Source organism: Chaetodon auriga, chromosome 12, assembly GCF_051107435.1.
Source record: "Chaetodon auriga isolate fChaAug3 chromosome 12, fChaAug3.hap1, whole genome shotgun sequence".
NCBI classification, from domain to species: Eukaryota; Metazoa; Chordata; class Actinopteri; order Chaetodontiformes; family Chaetodontidae; genus Chaetodon; species Chaetodon auriga.
Window position 1 is genome coordinate 6,255,943 of NC_135085.1, and position 18,791 is coordinate 6,274,733.

Here is an 18,791-nt window from a genome sequence, read left to right on the forward strand (position 1 = left end):
CTATTTTATCTTTTAAATCTGTCATCTTACCTATATTTTCAGTTAATTTCTACTTGATTTTTAGACTCCACTATAAAGTACATTGTGCAGCATGTTCAGAAATGTGCTAGGCATACACTAAAAAAAAAACAACTTATTGATGATTAAATAAATGTGGACTTTGTGGATAGATAAACAGATATTTCTGTCGCGTCATTGAGTTTCACGAGATGATCGCGAACGCAGCACGAGTCTTGGTGCTTCTCAGAGCTCGCTCCTCGCATCCTTTTGTGTCTCCCGTCCAATCAGAGCTCAGATGCGCCTTACTGGCTGCTCATTGGTCGCGAAGGAGGAAGATGCGACGGCCATGGAGGATAGACTGGGGACTTTTCAAACCATCCTAGAGATGTGACTGATATTCTTAACTGATTTTCGTGCGTTGGCTCGTCGCGGTATGTAGTGTGAGACCTTCGGATTACTACCTTCCGGACGCCGCTCGCTGTTCTTGTGTTTTGTTGTGTTTGTTTTGGTGGATCGTGTGATGTGATGTCGGGCCCGTCGCGTTGCTTTGTCGGTGAAGTCACTCCCTAGAAATGTAGCTTGGTGTTACAGCACTGGTCGAGCTATCACTGAAGGTAAGAAGATGCTGAAACGGGACTTCGACAAAGTGCATTCCGTCGTTAGTTATTGTGGGAATACTATTTGACTGAAATTCGCGGATTTCTGTCCGACACTCTTGGGCCTCAGTGTGGGCGGGCTGCCTGGGTTAGCCCGAGACCCTTCAGGCTCCAAAGCTGTGAAAATGAACAGCACAACTGTTCAGACCTGAGACATCAGAGTGATTCAGTGCTTCTACTAGTGGGTTAAAGATGATTAGGATGAAAAATGCAAATTGAATAATTCACCTGTATTTGTAGAGTAATATGTGTCATAGTAAGTATGCATTATATGACATGTATAATATCACAGGAACTTTTAAGCAACTTTATTGATAGATCACTGGTTTCCACAGTAGGCCTTCACGCTGTCTGTAGACCCTCTCGAGGTGTGTGTTCAAGTGTTTACTTCTTTTCTTCTAGCAGGTGTCACTGTGTGGACGATGCACGAGCGATGTCTGATGTTGAGGCCACCTACGCAGACTTCATTGCCTCCGGCAGGACGGGACGCAGGAACGCCATGCACGACATCCTGCAGAGTCCCACCGACCCCGAGGGACGGGAACTGCCCCTCACCCTGTCTCTGTCCCAGCTGCACATTAACGCAGGAGGGGGAGGTAAACTACTGCATCACACCACTTCAGTCAGCTCCACCTAAGCAGGCTGCAGATAGAGCAAGGTTTCCAAGGCGCTTACTACGCCATTGTGTGGCTGTTTGCAAATAAAAGCTCTACAGTACAATAACTTTTTTTCCAACTTTTTTTAACATTTGTTATACAGTTTTTGCTCTAAAGTTACTGCTAAATCCACTTTTTTGAGGTAGTAAATTACATGTTCAGTCACTTTACTAGACTATCTAATCCTGGTCCCATTTTATGGGACTCCCTGAGAGTTTGGTACTTCACCCAGATGGGTGTGGTTTTGCAGGAGGTAGCTGTGCACGCTTGCGACGAGCTCCATGACCGTCTCAGCATGTGAGTGAAGAAGACAGAGTACATTTGGTCTGTAATCTGGGAAATGATGAAAAGAAATCATACTTTGTTTTATTGTAGGCTATTTTACATGATAAATCGTTCACACGTTTGTAAGAATGCTGAACTGGTTTGATGGCAGTCTCTTCAGTATTTCTTGAGATATTTTGGCTGACGTTTTCATCCTTTGAGCCACACCACTAGCATGGATACAAGTTAAGGAAGATTGGGACCCATGAAAAAGACCTTTAGCATGCAGAAACACTGATAAAATCCTATTATCTATGCCCTGTAAATCTAAATTTCCTCCCCCTCGTCATTTGTCTGCAGACGGAGACGACACAGAGGACAGCCAGAGCTCCTCTTCCTCCTCGGCCCACAGGGATGCTGAGCAGAGGAACAGCTAACCTGCCACACACTCCTGCCAGTGGACAGAGAGATGCGACATGGATCCCAGCCGCCATTGTGATGAAGCTTCGATGTGGGCTGGTAGCCGGAGGGTAGCATCAGCACTGTCGAGGTGCCTGTAAGCAGGGCACTGACCCCCCCAAATCCACTGTAGAGGCGCTGTGCTGTGCTGCGATGTGATCAACCAGTGCTCTCATGTCCCCATGGCTCTGCTGTGCACTAGAAATAACAGACTGTCGGCAGGGGTGTATTTCATAGTTGGAGTGAGCAGAGAGACACATTTGTAGCTCTTGTACAGCTGATTTTACTTTCAGTCGTAGTTACTAAAGACACAGGCTGGATGACTTGATTAAAAGAGAAAATAGAGATCCTGTGCGAGTTTTGTAGGCTAGTTGTGCAAGCAATTTGCAAGACCACTGAGACGTGCTGATGTAATGGGTCACAGTGGGAGTAGCATGTTTGTAGTGATGCTGATAGAGATTATATTGCCGGTTAATGGTTTGTGCTTCCTTTAAATTGGCAATAGTGTAGAGGGAATTGGACTGCTCAACTGTAGTAGAGCTGGAAAACACCATGAACAAAACCTCTGTGGTTTGGTTACTCTATCTGTTGAAAGGTGTGTTCACTGATTCTGTTACATTTGAAGGACAAAATCCAGTCATATGCTGTACAGTATGTGAAACTGGCCGTGCTGTTAAAACATGGCAGGCAGTAGCAGAACACTGGATGGTGGTTTGACAGCATTGACACTGACGATAGTTCATAGTACATTTATGTGGATGACATATTTCAATAGCTCAGTGGTTAAAAAAAAAAATGATGATAGTGTACTACCTTTTAAAATGTTTATACTTTTGTTTTTTTACTTTTCTAATGATGCTATTATAATCACAACCTTAAAGGAGTGGGTTGACATTTTGGGAAACATGCTTATTTACTTTTTTCCAGTTAGATGAGAGAGTTGATACCACTTTCATGTCTGTCTGCTGGAGGCAGCAGAAGGTTAGCTTGGCCACATCTGTTCATAGAGATTAATTATTGGGCTTTAGACATGCTGGTAGACGGATTTTGGTTATGTCTTTATGCTAAACTAATATAAAGCTGTAAAGGTGTGGTATCATAGGGTCTTTTTTTTCTTCCTGATCATGAAACTGACACCTTTTCCTACTATTTCTACCTATCTAACTAGTTAGTGAAGCTAAGCTAACCGGCTGCTTTCCCCGGCTGCAAACATGAAAGCGGCATCATTCTTCTCATCTAACTCTCGGCAGTAAAGTGAATAAGCATGTTTCAAAATGCTGAACTGTTCCTGAAATGTAGATATGCAATACTCAGTGGAGCTTCCAGTAAGTGTAACATGTTTGTGTGAAAGTTTCTATCTCGAACATTGAGGCTGAGCTACCTGCTTTTTTTGTGAAATAATGGATACATCCCATAATCATCGTCCGCAAAGACCATCACGCATGCACTATACAAACTGTGTATTTTGTTGTTTTCTCCCCTGTATAATCTTAATGTAATACTGCAATTTACTTGTATGTCATTCTTATTCATGCTAATAATAAGGAAAATATAGCTCTGTTTTCTTAATACTCATTCAATCAGGTGTTCAAGTTGTGAACTGCCACGTGACTGTATTGTGACTCACTCACACGCTTCAACAACACTGTGTAAACCCAGCTGTTCATAATTCAGCATGTACAAATACGGTAGGTGCATGATTCTGCTCAGTGTGTAGGTGTTGATCTGATCCGTCTATAACCATGTTTTCTACCCTATGTGTTGAAGCAAAATAAATAACTGATAACGTGGAAAGTTGCTTTTCTTGTTGTACTTCTGCCATCTGGCCAACAGGTAGCAGTGTGGGAGAATTTATCAAAGTTGACAATAAAACATGCATGACACTGCGAAACACTTAACTGTGTAGATCGTGCTTAACACACAAATAACCATCATTAAGAATTTCAAAATGAAGTTCTTCATGAAAATGAATAAGGAAATGTGTTCAGCCACTTGCAGAAACTGTCAGAAAGGGATTCTGTTTTTTCATGTTTTTATGCCGTAAAACAATTCTCCGCTTTAACATTTACAAATGCACTGTTTCTGTATATAAAGGCCTAAAAGACCATCTGCTGCCTGTGCCTCAGTGTGTGTATTGCTGATTATGCAAATAATCATTAGACAATTGTACCAGGAAGTTTCAGCAAGTCAGAAAAATCCCCCACTGGTTTCTCTTAAGTTCCTCATTCTGGTGGCTGAGTGTAACAGTCCATGTCAAGAGGCTGACCCATTTGTTAAGCCACATACCACCAGTCTGTCCGTCAATCTGATGAGAAACACAGAGAAGACATCTGAGGACTAAACACCCTCCTCACAGTGGATGAATTGTTTCCTTGAGCAGGGATACACACTCGGAGAGGTAAGCTCGAATGCATGTGAATAACAGCAGTCAGAGAAGTGCATCAGGTCGTTGTTCACACTCTCTCACACACGGACAGACAATGGAGGACTTGTGTAATTGTGTGTAATTGAGGCCAATTTGTGTTCAAAACTGAATTCTGACTGACTAGACTGGAGGGTTTAGGCTTAGCTCTCATTTTTAATGTATCCATTCATCCATTCCAGCCAATCCATTTCAGTTACTTTAAGAGGCTTAAGAGTTACTTTAAATACAGTTTGCACAAAAAAAAAAAAAAATACTACAAATATTGTTGGATTTTTCCTGACAGTCACAGGCTGTTTCATACTCACAATGGAAGGTTTTGTGGAACTTTAAGTCCTGTATGGCTTGTCACGGTTTTAAAAAAACACCACTGATTAAAACAATGTTTTGTAAATTGTGATAAGTGGCGACGCAGTATATGACATCATATTTATCAATTAGTTGCATCAAATTCTGCAATGATTTAAAGTTTTAAGCTCTTCATTTCTTCACCACTCCAGTCATTGGCTCAGTCTTTTACGTAAGGAGGAAGTTTGTATGTTGGTTATAGCATAGCACATTGTGTGTGTGTGTGTGTGTGTGTGTGTGTGTGTGTGTGTGTGTGTGTGCGTGCATAGACCCCTAATCTGTTCAAACCCCATATGTTTCCGGCTGTTTGCCGACTGTCATGTTAAAAATATAACAGAGGCACTGAACCAATAAAACACATAAGCAGTAACAAACTGCCAGTTTTGGTTACGGCCTTTTTTATTCATTAACTTTCTGTACTGTCATTTAGATTCATAAACATCTGTGAAGACAGTTGAGACACTGAGCACCACGCATGCCACTGGGTTGATGGTGCAATTTTTCCCGAACTGTTGACCAACCTACCTAAATGACCTGAACATCTTTGAGGACTATCACCACTTTTGTTTGCATTCAATTGCTCAAAACTGTGTTATACTGCATTTTGTGCTGCTCTTGGAGGCTTTAATGCTTTCTGTATATATGTATCTAGATTTTAGCCATGCTAGCAGCATGGCTCTGTATGTTGCTCAGTCCATCAATTTGGTCCGGACTGAACTTTCTTAACAGACATTCATGTTGACATTCATGGCAAAGTTTTCACTTACCTTGAGATGTATCTTGACATCTGCTGGATGGACTGACTCAAAATTATGTACATAGTAGGTTCACATCAATGGTTCCCAAATGAGGAATCCTTATGAATTTGGTGATACCCTGAACTTTATGCTAGTGTCACAATAAGGTTTACATTTGTGGTTGCAATGAAAGCCAGTACACACGTTCATTGAGCTGAATTGCATTAACTTTAGAAATCCTAACTCCTAATTAGCAACTGTTAGCCTCCTTGTAAACAAAAGCATTTTCTGCTAAACATCAGTGGGTTAGCTGATGAGCTGAGCTAGCTGTTAGCATGCTAAAATGATAACATGTAATCATTATACCTGCTAACAGCTGCATGTTAGCATTATTAGAGAGAACATGTTGCTATGCTAGCATTAGCATTGAGGTCGAAGCTGCTGTAGCCAAGCACAGCCTCAGATAGACTCTAACATGGCTGAGGACTCTAGATTCTCTTTCCTTACCCTTGTTAAATACCCTGTGTTAACAGCATATTCAGGTCAGCCCAGTCCAGTTGGTCAGAACTGACCTGACTCTGGCTGCTTGAATATCTTTGAGGACTTACTCAAAAATATTTCACATGTTCCTTGGGAACAAAAATACAACTATGTGGTAGAAAAGGGTGAGCCATCAAACTTAATCTAAATGATGCCAGTGTAGAATCTATGTGGGTAGTTGTTCCTTGTCGGTGATTCATCTTGACCTTTGACATGTGACCTACTTTGTTTTCTAACTGGCCAGACATTTTTGTATATCCACTGTCTCCGTTTATCGTCTAGCTCTCCGCTCTTGTCTCTGTTTGTGTTCAGTCATGGACTTCAGTTTCCTGTTTTAGAAAACAGGTGTTGATTTAGGACCAACATGTACTTCTGCTGTTAGCCTCAGTTTCCCTGTCTCAGTGCGGTTTATCTTAGCCAATCTTATGTTATCTTGGATCTTCATCTTGTTGCAAATTTCTCGCAAATTTGTGGAAGAGTACATCGCTGCTACGGTTGAACAGAAACCAACATGACAGGATGCATCTTAATAATCAACTACTACAAGCACTTTATAATGCAATATAATGAAATATCACGGACAGCCGGACTCAAGGCTCTTGCTTTGTAAGCTAAACAACTGGGATTAAGGCCATAAATCACATACATGCACAAAGGTTAAATATGGCAGTGGAAGTTATGAAGGCAGTTATTAGTTAGTTTAAACAGGAACAAACACCAAAACTGACTAGCAGAATAGACCAAAACATTAGAAAATAAGGAAAGAATTCAACCAACAGTATACTGCTCTACATTAATAGAGCTGAATACCAAGCAGGCAAAATTAAAAAATAAATATTGTCTGATGGATTCAAAGTTTGAAAGACTATGTCAGGAGAAAACACAAGCTTCTGCTAGATGTGAAGCATCCTTCTCACATTTCATTCGAGCATATAGACACTTGCTGTTTTAAAAATACATTACGTCAGGAAAAGTACAACAACATAACCATCGCAAATGAATCTCATTGCTTATTGATGCATAGAATGAGTTTATAACTATGCAGATTTGCATGATGCATGTGTGGGTTTCCCTAAATCTATTATTCAGCAGATGACATGGGATGTGAGGTAACAATTGTAAAGTTCCTCTTCCCACATGCTCCTCTCCATTAAACTCTGTTAATGCCATCATAGAGTCAGGCTGCTAGCATGGCTCATAAACCATTCCCTGTCATGGCTGCTGCAGATCACCACATCACATGAAACATAACTTTCATATCATACATATAATCAAGGTAATCTCGACTGTGGTCTCGGTCTGTGGAAATTGTTTGTTTCTTATGGATCAAAGTCATATTTATGGACTGATGTGGTCGATTATCAGTATATTGTTCTGATACTGCTCAATTTCTTTTTCAAGAAACACTGATTTTCTTAGAGCACCCACAGGAGCGTCCTGCTCACTGTTAATGTGGGAGAGAAATATTGCACTTTTTACTCCACTACATTTTTATGTCAGCTACTTCTACTATCAGTCAGAATAATTCAGCATTGTACGATATAATCATGAAACACTGTCACCTGCTGGATATCGAGTAGGCTACTTCTACTTTTGGCTGCTAATACTTTTATATTTTTACTTAAAATCTTGAATGCAGCACCTTTACTTTGAGCTTTTACTTCGGTAAATGATCTCAGTAGTGCTTCCAGCACTGATATTCAGTTGTTCCTCTATGTATTTTGCACAAGATGACGTGTTTAGTACAGTATATACACCATTACAGCCGCCTGTATCTTACAGGCTCTATACACTCTTCACATTATGCTCTTAGTGATACAAACACTGACCAACCAGTGACATTCAGACCTCTATGCCTGCAAACATTGGCTGTTGGCTTCATACTTCATTATTATGTGTGGCATTTGGATCAAGAGGTGATTATAGCCCATTTGATTTATGTTTTTCATTGTAGCAACACCTGCTGCTGCTTGTTAGTTTCTGTATGTGTGCATTTCCTCTATGACTTTTTTTTAAGCACAAAGTGATAAAAAAGTTAAGAATGAAAATGTTGCTGTTATTTTTACATGCAAGAGCTAGAGAGTCGCAGGTGCTTGGCTCCAAATATGTGAAGGGTTGTTTGTTTCACCAGCTGAGAAGAGTAAATGTGTAACCGTCCAGTTCACTCTTCCTGTTTCTCACTTCCTCATGCAGGCAGGATGGGCTGTATGAAGTCCACGCTGAGCGAAGGTCTGAGCGGAGTTGTGGAGGGGAAGATCAGCCAGCAGACTGTACGTACCGAGCAAACGCACTATGTCAGAGACCCCACCTCCAATACAAAAAACCACATAGTAAGTAGTCAGATAATATATAGATTAGCTCTAAACAATGAGACACTGATTTCTTCTCTCTGAGGTAACTTACAGACCCACTCCAAGCTTTTAACCTTGTTAACATGGGGAGTCTTTTTCAGATGCTACAAGACAATTAGGAGTGAAATAAGCAGACATGGCTGAGTATTCCTGCTTTGAAACTGCAGTGGACCAATGACAGTCTCAGAAATACAGATTCAGACAGTCAGGGTTTCATACGTCACATATCTATGGAACAAATCCTGGCAACTTGTGGGGTGAGGCTTTCTCATGACAAGGTAGTCAAGCTGAAGGATCATGTTATGTGTTACTGTTAGGTTTCTAATATTGTAGAGGAATACATAAAATCATTACCATTGTGATACTTGACCCTGTATAAGTTCTGTAATAGTTCTTCTTCTGTGGAATATTCCAGTTCAAACATGTATGAATTGCTCCCACACGTGTGCTGAGTTTGGGGTGTGGGTGCAAATAGAGGAAGGACTATTTGCATCTTCACTGGTCCACACCTACTAAATGAAGGCAAAGGTGCAGAGTTACATCTAAGTCATTTTAAGGCATGAAGGGGTTTTCTTTATGGAAGCAACTTCTAAATGTGTCATTTTCTGAACAGTGTTGTGATATTGATTATAGCTCAGAGTGAAAGTTAAAGAACATTCACAGCATGGAAATCATGACTTTCTGTTTAGAAATGTGCCCTGGTGAGTTAATAATTGAACGAATAGAATGGTGAAGATGGAAATACCTATAATCAGTGAAAAATATTCAATTCTCAAGTCTTTTTTTTAATTCAGGTACACCCTCTCCTATTCATTTGCAATAATAGTCATTCAAATATTTCCTAATGAACAGAACTTCCCTGTCTGACACAGTGAAGCTGAGGAAATGAACTATATTGTGTTCGGTGTAGTTATTGATCTCTGTCATCATATGAAACTTTCATTGTTTCTGATGCTGAGAACTCTTGGTCTTTACAGAATAGCTCATTGTTACCTGGTCAGGTGTTTCAAAAGCTGGAAGGTAAGCCTATGCCGTATTCTTTCTTTCTTTCTTTCTTTCTTTCTTTCTTTCTTTCTTTCTTTTTTTCTTTCTTTCGGTTTGCTTGAAGTAGTCTTAGCCTTAACAGACTATGTTCAACATTTCCATAAACACATTACTCCAATACTCACTACAAAATACAAACTATTCTACTGTCACAGTGCAGCAAAACACTGTTTTATTATCCAGTTTGGTACTTCTGTAACTTTGAAAAAGCCATTTGATTTGACACAGACTGCTAAAACCTCCATTGGATGTGAGCTGCGACCAGTAACTTGTTCAATATACATATGGCCATGTGAATGTTGAATTAAGATAGACTTTAACATATCTGAACCTATCTTTTAATGCCACTATTCATTCAGGTAGTCAACAGCCTGCGCAACTGACTTACAACTGAATATTTTTAATTAACCCAACTGGTGGTTAGTGGTGTTGTGGGGACATGCTGAGTGATACCGCTGCTATTCCAGATAGTCCAGATACAATTAATTAACTGGTAAAATGCTTGTGAGCCGACTCAAACATTAATAGAGGAAGATGAGTCCTTGATGACCCCAGTGATACATTTACAGTCCCACTGTGATATTCAGTTGAGGTTGCTCATGAGTGGTTCTGTCAGTCTGACATCTTATGTGTTCACCACTTGTGGGTTTGTTCATTCTTTCTTTAACCTTTGCCTGATGTTTCTGTATGGATGCTTGCATGCATATGACAGGATTAAATGAAGATGTGGGACTGTTTCTGTTGTTGTACAGTATTTAATATGTCTTCTTCTGTTTCCTCTCGTAGAGCAAAAAGGGGTCGGTAAAATAATGGTCGGCCTTTATCCATATGAAGCTGTGCATCCCGACGACTTAGGATTCAAGAAGGGGGAAAAGATGAAAATCTTAGAGGAGTGAGTGTCTGATATTGATGGCAGACTGATTCAACTTCAGGAAATGTTATTTGTTATTTGAGCTATGAAATGGAGCACTGTTTCAAATGCAGATCATGAGGAGACTCGGTGACAACCAAAAATATGACAAACAAAATATTTTAGGCTTAATTTGAAGAAGTACTCTCTAAATGATGTTTAAGACATGAGACAATGTGACATGAGACGTTTCAAGTTGATGTAGTGGTGCATCTATTAAAAGGCACTGTAAGCTTCATAGACATACATACATACATACATACATAGACATATTGGAATAAGCCGATGAATGAATATGTGATATTTTTCCTTGCATAGAAATTTAGTTTCTTCTACTTTAAAGCCACTTAAGAAAGTCTCGGCCATGTTAGGAGACCTAGTTTTTAAAGAAGATACTCTATCTACACTGGCAATCAAAGAAAAGCAGTAATTTAGCTAAAATCAATTGATATTTCCTGCAGACATGGGGAGTGGTGGAAGGCAAAATCGTTGTCAACCAACAAAGAAGGATTCATCCCATCCAATTATGTCGGCCAAGCCGACACCATGGAAACAGAAGAGTGAGTAGCTGCATCTCAATAAATGACTTCATGGTGTTCTCAATAACCTGCTTTTGATATGACAGATATATTGTTTAATGCATACAATTTACATTACAATGTATAAAGTACAAAAATAATTGATTGTAGTTAAATGATCAACTTCCCATAATCTACTGATCACAAAGAAGGACTGTTAAGCATTTGTAGAAATGAGTGGTGAGTCAATATGTCCGTTTTGTATATTCAGTGCATTTCCTGTTCATTGCAGGTGGTTTTTCAAGGACATCACGAGAAAGGATGCAGAGAGGCAGCTGCTGGCGCCAGCAAACAAACCAGGATATTATCTTATCCGGGAAAGTGAAACCTCAAAAGGTACGAAAGTCACAGCAGCCCTGAGAGACAGAGACGCATTCTCAAACATGCCTCACTTTCAATATATGGAGGCTGGTCCCTCTTTTTTTATTTCATGATTTTTCCACAGGAAGCTACTCACTGTCCATCAGAGACATGGACGCCCAGGGGGCAGATTCGGTCAAGCACTATAAGATCAGAACGATGGATAATGGCGGCTACTACATCTCTCCTAAAATCTCCTTTCCTGACATCAACAGCATGATCAAACACTACCACAGTGAGTACGACTCTGGACTGAATGAATGGCGCTTAACATCCTTTATTCAAAAAGAAAAAGTCCCCCTAACATCTAATATGTAATAGATTTCACAGCTAATGTTTGATTCACTCTCAGCATTTAAAAATTACTTGAATATGTATGCAGCTTTCTTCATTATCAAGGAAGATTGAAGATTATAGCAAGCATGCCTTAGTTCTCAGTGTGTGTGTGTGTGTGTGTGTGTGTGCGTGTGTGTGTGTGTGTGTGTGTACCTTCCAGACAAGGCGGATGGCCTGTGCCGTAAACTGGACCGTCCATGTGTGAAACCCAAAGCTCAGAAGCCGTGGGATAAAGATGCCTGGGAGATTTCCAAAGACTCCATTAAGATGGTGAAGAAGCTCGGAGCTGGGCAGTTTGGGGAGGTCTGGATGGGTGAGTAAAGAGAAATCTTCAGACTTTCAGACTTGATCTAATCAGTAACATAATCAGTAAGTAGACTGGGCACAGCTTCTCATCATGGTTGGTCTCAGTTAGGGCACATGATTAAAGACATGAATTCATAAAACAGCCCCTTTAAATATCCTGCAAATGGCACCTTGACTGTGGTGATAGAGTGAAGAGGAGTGTATCTTGTTCAACTGTGCAGGTCCGAGGTTTTCGAATGTATTTTTCATATTCACTGCAAATTCAGCACTGCAGAAGTGTACAGAACAAGGAAGTTCCATTTCCCCCTAATTAAAACAAAAATGACTTCCCTCTTTTGTTAGCGATTACTTGCATTGCATATTTTTGGTCAGAGCAGACTACTAAGATCACGTTCATGTGTGCATCAGTGCTGTCAGTTCAATCATCCATGTCGGGAATGTTTGAGTCTGAAGGGAGATTTGCATCAGATGTTTGGGAGAGGTGATGGCACACGCACACACAAATCACATCACGTACAGGTGTGTGAAGAGGGCTAACAGAGACAGTCGGTTTTATTGCTGTGTCAGGGATTTAAGACTTTGTTAGTTGTTTCACCTAAAAAAAAATCTAGCTTATGATTGCCTATTAAGCACAACTTCTGCAATTCACTGAAAGAAAAGGCAAATATCTGACAACATATTGATGGAAAAAGTGTTTTGATATTTGTGTTACCTCTGTAATGGTATGAGAGCATTAGCATTTTTCACTTCATTTGAACATTAAAGACCTAACACATCCACCGTCTGACAGTTGCTTGTATTGCCTGATTACATGTTATTTAAGGACTCCGTGGGCGAGCACAGACTGTACTTGACTGACATTTCTGACCCTCGGATAAGTTTTTTTCAGAGTATGACTCAGTGTGTTAGAACGGTTGTATGATGTCATCTGTGGATCTAAAGAGAGCTTTCTCCCCGATTCAGAGCAGGCTTTAAGGCTTTGAACAGAAAGCCATGTGTTATAAACTCCTGTTGTGGTGTTTTCAAGATGTGGGCATTTACCAGTCAGGAAGGGTCTAATGAAAGATGCTTACTGAAAGTACTCACAGCAGATGATATGATGATAACCAGTTGCATTGTGGGATATGTACTTTTGGAGCTTGACCCATGGGGGCTAAAAGTCAGGATATCTCAACATCAGCTGATTTAAATGTAACAGGCAAACACACACACAAACATGATTCATTTTGAAACGGGTTAGTCAGCGTTGGTGTCATGCATCCTCAGCTGTCACTGGACCGTAGACAGTAGGTACAGTGTTACTTCCTCACATTTGCATTTTCTTCCAATTTCCATGGAAAATGGACTAATAATGAGCCTGTACACAGTAATCTTGAAAAACAGCTTACTGACCGTAAATTTTATTTGTAATATGGTTTTACACATCAGGGTTAAAAGAATAATTCTTGAAAAAGTTTTAGAAGAATAAGCAATGTCCTTTTTCTGAATTACATAGTTAGGAATTGTCCAGCAGTCAGACTGAGTGAAGCCCTGCAGCATGTCAAGCACATGATTTCACACTTTCATGGACTGTATTAAAATTCTCCATTTCCCCAAATCTCTCTATCCCTATTCCTTCACTTTTTGTGCAACCAGCTTACTACAACAACGCAACCAAAGTGGCAGTGAAGACGCTAAAGCCAGGCACCATGACGGTGGAAGCCTTCTTGGATGAAGCCAACGTCATGAAGACGCTGCAGCACGACAGGCTGGTGCGCCTCTACGCTGTCGTCACCAAGACGGAACCCATTTATATCATCACTGAATTTATGGCAAACGGTAAGCAAGCCCTGTTTTTAATGCATGCAGTTTCAGGATCAGCATCCGGGAATAGGAAGTGCAGATGTCAGCAGCTTAACACTGTGACACGCAGCATTCATGTGGCCACACATTGACCTTCTGACTTGTTTCACAAAGGAGAGTCAGCAGGTTAGCTCAATTAAACGAGAAACGTCTCCTGAAAATGTGACTCTAACATAAAGGTTTTGGAGATTAAAATGATAGCTAACATGGACACACACAAACCAGACGCTGACATCGTTTCCTGTCTTTCTTGTCCTCAGGGAGCCTACTAGACTTCTTAAAGAGCGACGCAGGGTGCAGACTGCAACTACCCAAGCTCATTGATTTCTCAGCACAGGTGATTGCCACACTGGTCACAATATGCTGCTTTTTCCCACAGCCCGCCCTCCTTTACGGTTGTGAAACAGACATCATCAGTGTTTCCATTACTGAACCGAAAGGAGGAACAGTAACCAAATGTACAAAACTGATACTTCGCTATTCAATGCCAACTCCTGTGTTGATATACAGGAGCAGCACATTGGCAAGGTTGGTGGTTCCACTCTGTGTTATTCATGTCATACACAAGCAGGTTAACCCACTGCAAAACAAAGCAGGTAGAAAACTAAACACAGAAATGACTGTTGGGGTTATTTGGAGTTTTACACATCAACTTTTCTGAAAAACCTAATTAAAGACCTGATTAATGACTTTTGCTGTGATGATGCTTTTGACTGAAAGTTTCCCCACACCTGCATTGTTCTATCTGTATATGTTTATGTTTAATAGATTAAGTTTCAACTGGTACATTTCAAAGATTCGAATTAATAACTTGGGTGACCTCAAGAGTCTTTAGTCAGTGCACAGCTGGTCAGCTGAACAACAAGTTATCTCCAAACAAGTATATACAACGAACAGAATTTCCAGTAATAGATTTACTCAGTGGAGCTGTTCTTTCAAGAAAATGACAGATTTTTCTATAATTAACACCAAATTATGTAATTCTTTCCAGGAAACGTTTTTCAACGTTATGAGGAAGTTGTCAGGAAATTACAGACGTGTAAAATAAAGCATTACAGTGATCTGTGCACACGAAACGAAAGGTTGAATGACAAATGAATCAGGTTATATATTGTAAAGCATAACTAAGCTAACAGACTGAAATACATGTTTGTTTGAAGTGTTTGTAGTTAGCGTTTGTCAAGTTGGGTCGGTAGTAGAGCTGTAATTAATCAACATTTAGTTACTATTATTTGAAATCAATGATCCATCATTTGGTCAATAAGATTTCAAAAATAATGCCGAATCCAGCTGTGATGTCTTATTTCACTGTTATTCCAAGCAGTTAAAACCCAACACAGTCGGCTCACAGTCATATTAAAGAGGGAAAGTCAAGCGTATCAGCATGTGAGATCAGCAATCAACAACGAAATGTTTCAGCACTCTTTCTTTATCAGTTTTGGACCAGTTCTGTTGTTTTTTTTTATTCCTGCTCATCTGTTTGAATGATATTTATGATGATGATGATCACACAGTGCGATTCTTTCTCGTTGCAGATAGCAGAGGGCATGGCGTACATAGAGAAGAAGAATTATATCCACAGAGACCTGAGAGCAGCTAATGTCCTGGTGTCAGAGAGTCTGCTCTGTAAAATAGCTGATTTTGGACTGGCAAGAGTCATAGAGGATGATGAATACTCTGCCAGAGAGGGTAAAATTTTTGCATGTGTGTGTTTGCATGTTCGGGAATATGTGTGTGTCTCCATTTTTGTCTTATGTAAAAGTTTTTTTCCCATCCCAGATGAGCTGACTCCCTAACTACTTACGACACATTCACATGAAAACCCCCCTTTGGGAGGGAGAAGCAGAACTGACAATTTATTGGGCAAGATTTTTGTGTTATGTCACAAACCAGACTTTTGGTTTCTTTACCAGCAGCTTCACATTTTCACACTCATCTACACCCATACCACAATGACCAACACCTCTGATGGCCTCGAACCACACACGAGATCTGTTTCCTTTCATACTTTCATCAGTCTAAGACACACAAAGCAATCTAGCACAATGCTGTACAGAGAGACAATGAATGTATTGCTGTCTCATAAGATGAAACCTGATTGATCACTTATCTGGAACCAGGAGACACTGAGAACTAAGAAATTTAAAGAGCCTGTATATGTGTATGTAACTGTGTGTGTGTGTGTGTGTGTGTGTGTGTGTGCGCGCGCGTGCGTGCGCCTCCACAGGAGCCAAATTCCCCATAAAGTGGACCGCTCCAGAGGCCATTAACTACGGCTCTTTCACCATCAAGTCAGACATGTGGTCCTTTGGAGTTCTGCTCTATGAAATAATAACCTATGGAAAAATCCCTTATCCAGGTAGACATTCAGTCGACTGTATACTTCAGTATGTCATTATTCTGAACATAATAAATTAGTGTGTGGACCTTCTCATAACACAATCATCTATTCATTCATGCTTCTGTTGTGTATGACTGATTTTGATTTGTAAGTGGGGTAAAGATCTCTGTCTTAGTGTTAGCAGCAGCGGTTGCAACACAGCTGAAATAATAAAAGTCTTCATTCGGATACGGGGTCCCGCCTCTGATCATAGCCTCTGGATTGGATGATAAAACAGGAGCTTTTTGGACGGTCTCCATCATGTCATTTGATCTTGTACTTTAGTAGCAGATAATCCCAAACAAGGAAACAAGTGATCAAATGACCTCAAACCAGCTGCCCCACATAAACCTGGGACTTTAGGGGCACATGTCGTTTTGGTAGATGGGGCTTCAGAGGCAATTATCAGCTTTGCTTTGCTGGAAATCAAGCCTCCTTTCATGCAATCAAAATGAAATATAGCATTGAGTTTATTGTGTTGTGATGTTGTGAAGCTTTGCACTGCCCTCTGCTGGTGATTTTTATTTTCTCAACTGCACAGAAAATGTTTCAAATATTCAATGTGTCATGCCGGTTATTGCTGCAACCACTATTGCTCCTATAATTACCATATAACAAACAACTTGTTCTCACTCTACTGCTGCCACCATCACTGCTACAGCCGCCAACATTAATTACTCACAGCTGTTACTGCTGCTAGCACCACTCTCACTGCTGCTACAGTGTGCACGCTCTCGTTCATGTCAGCTTGAGTGTGTATGTGCGTTGCCGGTATTCACACCTCTATGTCTGCCTGTGTTGTCTTCAGGTATGACTAAAGGAGAGGTGATGTCCTCTGTGCAGCGCGGCTACCGGATGCCTCAACCCGACAACTGTCCTGCTGAGCTCTACGAGATCATGATGTCCTGCTGGAAGAACAAGCCTGAAGACAGGCCCACCTTTGATTACATGCAGAGTGTCCTGGATGACTTCTACACCGCCACAGAGGCACAATACCAGCAACAACCATAGAGACAGACACTTCTGATCAATACAGACATTTCACATTCACTCCAGATTATGTATGGGGCCACTGTTGCGGTTTCTTTTTATTTTTGTGTATATGACACATTTGCAGACTGTACTTCTTTGATATTTCCTTTTGAGAACTTACAGTATGCAGGTTCCAGAATATACTATGTTGTGGCATCTGTGTGTACAAATAATATATTTAGTACAGTTTAAACTCACCGATAAGCATTTTCTGGGGTGGAGAGGTGATGGATTTTGCACAAAATTGATAGAAACAGATGAGCTTATATTTTATTTTATTCTACTTTTATGGTTTGACACTAGAGTCTTGTGCCTAGGCATTTCAACATTTGGACCTAATAGGCTGTTCCTTAAATTCAAATCATGTTTGCCTACAGAAGGATAAACAAGCAACAGACATTAAACAAAGAGTTTGAAAAGCTAGGACAGAATACAGGAAGGTAAGTGTATTGATTCTGTACAAACAACTGCCTCATAGAGACTGGGTCTGTGTAAATAACGTGGCAAATACTGATACTGTTCCTTTGACTTCAAAATGACACAGTATCAGTTCATCATTAGCAACTATTCACAAAACTTAAGGTCCATCTCCCGGGCTGTAATTACTGGTGGCCTTTTTCAAGAAGAAAATCTCAACCGACTGCTCCTTGTATCAAAGCAGCATTCTATATTGTGATGTTGCGTGATAACATTTCCGTTTGGGTCAATAGCTAAGTCAATTTTGCATTTCATGACTACTTATAAGATGTTCTGTTTGCTTGCTGTTTTATTGACCAGTGAAGGGTCGACCGGCTTTAAGTCCACTTCATATTGAAGTGCTGTAGCTCATGTTTGTTTGTGGAACCTGTTGTCTTTATAATTTCATCATTTCAATATGGTATTGTAAAATCAATGTGTAAACTGAAATTCTGAAGTTGCACTGAGCTTGACACTGGATGGGCTCATGTTATACTTGAGTAAAAATAACTTCATTTTATAGTTGAACTGTTTGTTTGCCGTTTAATGGTCATTTGAGTTGTATACCTGTTGTTATTTGAAATGAAAATGTATACATTTTGTATGGACTAAAGGTGTATGCAGTAAATCTAATTCTGTGTTGGATGTTTTTGCACATTTAGCTCATGTTTAAGAAATGACACAACCTCATTGCAATTAGAAGTTAATGACAGTGACATGGGAGAACCAGAAAGATCAAAAAGTACACATAAAAGAAAGAATAATTATACATTTACATGTTATTAATATATTAACATTGTATTCAGAAGTCACTGCAAAACATTCAAACATATATTATCAGCTTCCAAATAATGGTCAAAAGTCTCTAAATTTGCAATAATTCAGAAACCAGACAATAAAAGTGAGGAGAAGGGGCATGCAGGCAGCATTTGGTACCAGTGTGTTCAGAGATCATGTTATTACCTGAATCACAAAGAAACGATATATCATAATTTCAAATGTAATATTGCTTAAATATGAAAAGAAAATGATAAAAGATTTTTGTGTTGATAAGTATTTTAAAGTATTATTTTAAGATTTTTCTAAAGTATTTTATTTCGAATACGCAACTCGT

General features: G+C 39.9%; 2 protein-coding genes across 6 annotated transcripts; both read left to right on the forward strand.

Moving 5' to 3' along the window:
• The first annotated feature begins 315 nt into the window (after window positions 1–315).
• Window positions 316–3,829, forward strand: LOC143329648 (cAMP-dependent protein kinase inhibitor alpha-like). 4 transcript variants are annotated; one of them, XM_076745644.1, is made up of 3 exons: window positions 316–614; window positions 1,059–1,252; window positions 1,937–3,829. In XM_076745644.1, exons 2-3 carry the CDS (start codon window positions 1,090–1,092, stop codon window positions 2,011–2,013), a joined length of 240 nt encoding a protein of 79 aa, XP_076601759.1. In that variant the 5' UTR covers window positions 316–614; window positions 1,059–1,089; the 3' UTR covers window positions 2,014–3,829. The 4 variants fall into 4 exon arrangements, with proteins under 4 accessions (XP_076601759.1, XP_076601758.1, XP_076601762.1 ...); XM_076745643.1 differs by having other exon boundaries at window positions 1,062–1,252; XM_076745647.1 differs by having other exon boundaries at window positions 316–431.
• Window positions 3,830–4,309: 480 nt separating this feature from the next.
• lyn (LYN proto-oncogene, Src family tyrosine kinase) lies at window positions 4,310–18,307 on the forward strand. Of its 2 annotated transcripts, none has more exons than XM_076745606.1 (13): window positions 4,310–4,433; window positions 8,276–8,352; window positions 9,411–9,453; window positions 10,264–10,369; window positions 10,849–10,947; window positions 11,198–11,301; window positions 11,411–11,560; window positions 11,822–11,974; window positions 13,603–13,785; window positions 14,070–14,146; window positions 15,345–15,498; window positions 16,037–16,168; window positions 16,998–18,307. In XM_076745606.1, exons 2-13 carry the CDS (start codon window positions 8,281–8,283, stop codon window positions 17,198–17,200), a joined length of 1,476 nt encoding a protein of 491 aa, XP_076601721.1. In that variant the 5' UTR covers window positions 4,310–4,433; window positions 8,276–8,280; the 3' UTR covers window positions 17,201–18,307. The 2 variants fall into 2 exon arrangements, with proteins under 2 accessions (XP_076601721.1, XP_076601720.1); XM_076745605.1 differs by having other exon boundaries at window positions 8,276–8,412; window positions 16,998–17,323.
• The last annotated feature ends 484 nt before the right edge of the window (window positions 18,308–18,791 follow it).

Bases quoted from the DNA above. Each gene is read 5' to 3' on its own strand.
- LOC143329648 (XM_076745644.1), top strand. From the start codon at position 1,090: ATGTCTGATGTTGAGGCCACCTACGCAGACTTCATTGCCTCCGGCAGG. The intron at 1,253-1,936 runs GTAAACTACTGC...ATTTGTCTGCAG, and splicing joins CATTAACGCAGGAGGGGGAG to ACGGAGACGACACAGAGGAC.
- lyn (XM_076745605.1), top strand. From the start codon at position 8,281: ATGGGCTGTATGAAGTCCACGCTGAGCGAAGGTCTGAGCGGAGTTGTG. The intron at 11,302-11,410 runs GTACGAAAGTCA...ATTTTTCCACAG, and splicing joins GGAAAGTGAAACCTCAAAAG to GAAGCTACTCACTGTCCATC. The intron at 14,147-15,344 runs GTGATTGCCACA...TTCTCGTTGCAG, and splicing joins TCATTGATTTCTCAGCACAG to ATAGCAGAGGGCATGGCGTA.